The sequence below is a fragment of the Montipora capricornis genome, chromosome 3, assembly GCF_036669925.1.
Source record: "Montipora capricornis isolate CH-2021 chromosome 3, ASM3666992v2, whole genome shotgun sequence".
In the NCBI taxonomy this organism is placed as follows: domain Eukaryota; kingdom Metazoa; phylum Cnidaria; class Anthozoa; order Scleractinia; family Acroporidae; genus Montipora; species Montipora capricornis.
This window is the reverse complement of record NC_090885.1, coordinates 62,970,363-62,975,029: the sequence shown is the minus strand read 5'-3', so window position 1 is coordinate 62,975,029 and position 4,667 is coordinate 62,970,363. Positions and strand designations below refer to the sequence as shown.

Sequence of the window (4,667 nt, the reverse complement as noted above, 5' to 3'; positions counted from 1 at the left end):
AAAAAGTTATTAAAATCATCCTAGAAAGCGCATGCGCAACACAGTCGACCTCGTGGGATAGGGCTTAGGTCAAAGGCCGGGGAGAGGGGGGGGGGGGGGGGGGGGGGGGGACACCCATACAAAAAAGGGAGGGATACTCGTCGTCTCGCTTAGGGGTGTAAATTTCGGGTTTTGGTCTTACTTAAGGTATTCTGGGCAAAACGCAATCATATGTAGCCGTGAAGGTCTCCTTTAGGGTTTTGCGCGAAGAACTTTACCAGGAGCCCATTAATAGGAGCCTCCATAAGCAGTAGATCTTTGAGTCAACCTTTGCGCGTATCGTTTTATTTTTAGAACGGAGCGTTGAGCAGGAGACTCGCATTTACATAAATTTACATCAATTTGCACGATTTAAATACAGTTTTACTGCTTTATTTGTCTTCCTTAGACAATGACTTTACTCTGATTGGCCTTTAAAACAGTGCGTGCAGAGCCGAGGAACTCGTGGCGTTCTAAAAATAGAAAGATACGCGTAAAGGTTGATTCATAAGGACGTGTATGAGAGAGGCAAGCTCCTATTCATGGGCTCCTGATCTTTACATTTTTAAATTTCTTCACTTGGGTGAAAGTATTAGATGATAATGTATTTTCCATCATTAAAAGGCACTGTATTCTTTATTTCTCTGTGTTTTAATATGGTCTCTGGGTCAAAAAAGCCTGGGCCACGGCCATTTTGGTCTCCTTTTGGGGGTTAATTTATTTTTTTCGACGCGAATCCCTTCCCTTTTTATTTGGGAGCCCTTTCCCCCCCCCCCCCCCCCCCCAGGGTAACCCTACTGCTAGGGTTACCCTAGCAGGAGGGTCAAAGATAGCCCAGGTTTACAAGCAAAATTCACAAGTAGGGTTACCCTAGGCCAATACCCTACCACTAGAGACAATTTTGTGTGCCTTGTAACCGCCAGCATCTCAAACACAACGGAAACCACTAAAAAGTAGTTGTCCCAGGAAGGCGAGCTGTCCCTAGTAGAGCGTTTACAAGGCAGGTAGGGTTACCCTAGCACTCAGATAGGGTTACCTTAGCGCCAGGGTACGGTAACCTTAGCTGCCTTGTAAACACGTCGATGAAAAAAAGAAGAAATGTGTGTTGTGTGAGTGCTAGGGTAACCCCTGCTAGGGTAACCCTCCTGCTGGGGTAATTTACCCTTCCTCCTTGTAAACAGGGCGTTAAAATCCTTAGCCCGGTTGTTCGAAAGCCGATTAACTCTGAATCCAGTATTAGCGTAAACCAGGAGCCCATGAGTAGGATCAGCTTGCCTCTCTCATACACGTCCTTATGACTCAACCTTTGCGCGTATCTTTCTATTTTTAGAACGCCACGAGTTCCTTGGCTCTGCACGCACTGTTTTAAAAGGCCAATCAGAGTAAAGTCATTGTCTAACGAAGACAAATAAGGCAGTAAAACTGTATTTAAATCGTGCAATTTGATGTAAATTTATTTAAATGCGAGTCCCCTGCTCAACGGTTCGTTCTAAAAATAGAAAGATACGTGCAAAGGTTGACTCAAAGATCTACTGCATATGGAGGCTCCTAGTAATGGGCTCCTGCGTAAACTTTGATTTAATTTTTTTTAACTTTTGGTTTTCAAGATTGCATTCCTCTAATTTAAAATTTTGCCAAATATCAGCGTTGTACAACATTTGGGAGTAGAGAAGTAAAACTCCTTGGTTAATTTTAAATCTGCGATTAGCGTTAATCAACTGTCGAAGAACCGGGCCCTTATCTTTTGTTCTGTATCAAATCACACGCCATATCACTAATGAAAAAAGGCAGTGCCTTTCGAAATAGTAGATTTTCATCCTTTGCAATCACTAAGGCCCAGTTCAGACGCTGCTCCAGTCAGGTGCCAGTTAAACCAAGAGTGGATTAGACAAGAGTGTTGATCTTTCACTTTCCAGCCTTGCCCAGGTACAGTCAAGAGCCGCCAATTTTAACCTATCAGAAGGAGCCATGTCATGCGTGACTGCTTCTGCCGTGCTTTTTTCAGGGACATGACAACTGATTTTTGCGGGAACGGGCATTCTAAAAATAGACTAACTTATGACTGTGCTGGGGAGCCCACCCATTCCATAACAAAACAATTATCCACTTCACTCTTGGCCGAACCTCATTCAATTAGTTCCGACTTTGGAGCGACATCGGCGTGAAACTGTGATTGCGACGGAATACGGTATTTTATATACGGACAAAGAGAAGGACTGTGTGCGAAACCGAATTCTTCTTGGAGTTAATACCATGGATAATTGATGCATTTGGTTTGACACATGAGAAGAGCGCTGTATGGTGGAATCAGCTGGTGCTCCAGTGTCAAATAATGTGACAGACCTTGGCGAACTTAAAAACGCTGCTGCACCGAATTAAAACTGTCGTACCAAACTGATTCAGTCACCGCTATTTTGCCGTCTTAATTCATCAGTAGACCAAGTTTGATATGGGTGGTTTTCACTTGACGTCATCGCCGCCACGTTGGTGGACAAAAACAAAAGATCTCACATTAGCTCCTTTTGTTCGTCCGCCAGCAATGTACATTACATCATTGTTACCTGTGTCTCCAGAGATTGTAGAGATTGGTTGCAAACCACCTATATTAAAATTCAGTCCAAAACAGAAGGCATCATCTCGAGGCTCTTTGGAATAAACTCATACAAATCCATATAATTATTCCCAGAGCCTCGAAATGATGTCTTTTGTTTCGGACTGAATTTTGACCCAGTCGGAAAATACCATTATACTCTTTTTTTACCCCGCAAATTTTGCATACGCATTGTTTCCAGTTTCTCTTGGGAATTACAATGGTCCCAAGAGAAAACAAAAACAATGCTTATTCAAAAATTGGGGGGACAAACAAAGAGTATTATGATATTTTCCGTTTCGGGTAATCGGTCTGTTGGTTCGGCACATGAGTTGAGCGGCGTCTGACCAGGCCTGAAACAATGTAAGACACTTGAAAAAACTTGTTCAAACTTGAAGCTGGAAACTTGAAGAAACTTAGAAAAACTTGATGAAACTTGACGCTAAAAAACTTCAACTTCTTTACTAATTCAAAGGTATTTTTGAGAGGTTTATGGATAAGTGGGAAAAGCAGATCTTAAAAATTGTTATTGAAGTCCAGAAAGAAATTGGGGGGAACAACGCATTTTTCAAAAGGTAATCAATCAACAATATTGCAAACAGCTTAAAATACAAAGCAATGTATGGCACTCTTTTCTCTCTAAAAAATGCATGGTTACGCCCAATTTTCTTGTTAGATACCAAACGATCTTGGTGGAAAGTTCTGCTTTCTCTGCATCACAGTGAGCATGCGCAATAACAATAGCAGGCAAGTCTTCCAAAGGAAACTTTGCAGGATGTTACATGTAGTGTGTTTCGCTTTTCTGTTGTTTGCTGACTTGTACAATTCTGAAAGACATTGTGATCATGGTGATGTTTCACGAATTTTGAGGCAAAATTTTCAAATGACTGATCTATTTTAAACAGTTCCCTCTTTGTGAGATTCCAAGGAAGTTGCAATGGCTTTAAAGGATCTCTTCTTTTTAAACAGGTATGGTGGTTTCACTTAAAACCCAAAGGTGGTAGATGCGCTTCGGCCACTTACCATGCTATGCCACTCTTTAATTTGCTTTGTGGAGGTCATCCTTAATTGCTTCAATTCTGTAAGCGTAATCAAAGCTTGTGGCAGATAATTTTAGCTTAAGGATTGTAAGAGAGGGTCATTCAATTAATTACCAGTTTATGAAAGATGTTTGCTCCTTTAAAAAAGTTTTAAATCGTCAGCTGTTTTAACGTTGTTCATTTGTCAACAAAATTAAGAAACGTTAACGTCATCACAATCACGAGCAATAAGTATTACCAACGAAGTTTAAAAGATTTTGAATAGTAAAGCAGAGTTGATCTATACAAGAAAATCAACTGTACTGTGTTTAGTGCAATTTTTGACGACATGTATACGCGAATAAAGGTCTACAGGTAGCATCACGTAATAATTATGATACATGTAGCTTCTTTAGCGCCCCCCTCCCCGAAGAATGGCAAGATTTGCAAATAAGCGATAAACCAATTGGTTTTTTTTTCAAATTCACTGACAAAATTTCAAAACTGCTTTCACATTTTCCGTGGTGCAGACAAAATTAATATCACAGCTTTAAAGCCCAATTTTTATAATCTTTGACAACTGTTGCATTAAAAGTAATAATAAAAATTATTTGCAAACTTACAAAGAATCTACATGTAGTTCTAGTTTATTGACTGATAAAGCAGTAGGTCCACATCACATCAGTATAAAAGTATACTAGATGATTACATACAAAATGAATAAATACCCATCAAAATTAATGATCTGTGAGTGAGACTTGACAGACTTTATTCTGTCTAATGCCAGACAATTTTTAAAGTCGTCCACTCCATTAATCCATTGACTCCTTGGAGTAAGACCAAGAGAAAATGAGGGGACAGAGAGGGAGGCTCAGGGCGTTGGCCGGGATATGTTATGTCCACGAAAGTTATTTTTAGACGAGCAGAAGTCTTTGTTCTAGCGGAAGTCTGTCTTCTGAGACGTCCGCCTGCAGTCTTGCCTCGCGCTCAGGTTCTTAGTGAAAAGAGAAAATGATGGCGCACGTGGAAGGCTGATGAAT

The 4,667-nt window shown here is 40.6% G+C and overlaps 1 protein-coding gene across 2 annotated transcripts in view; it reads left to right on the top strand.

Annotated features, from left to right (window-relative positions):
* Positions 1-3,419: 3,419 nt before the first annotated feature.
* Positions 3,420-4,667, top strand: part of LOC138043661 (lipid droplet-regulating VLDL assembly factor AUP1-like) — an 18,186-nt gene continuing 16,938 nt past the window's right edge. The window contains exon 1 of one of the 2 annotated variants that reach the window (XM_068890032.1): positions 3,420-3,577. In XM_068890032.1, the coding sequence (XP_068746133.1) occupies positions 3,546-3,577 (32 nt within the window). In that variant the 5' untranslated portion in view covers positions 3,420-3,545. The remainder of the gene's footprint in view (positions 3,578-4,667) is intronic. The other variant, XM_068890033.1, reaches the window with a different exon arrangement.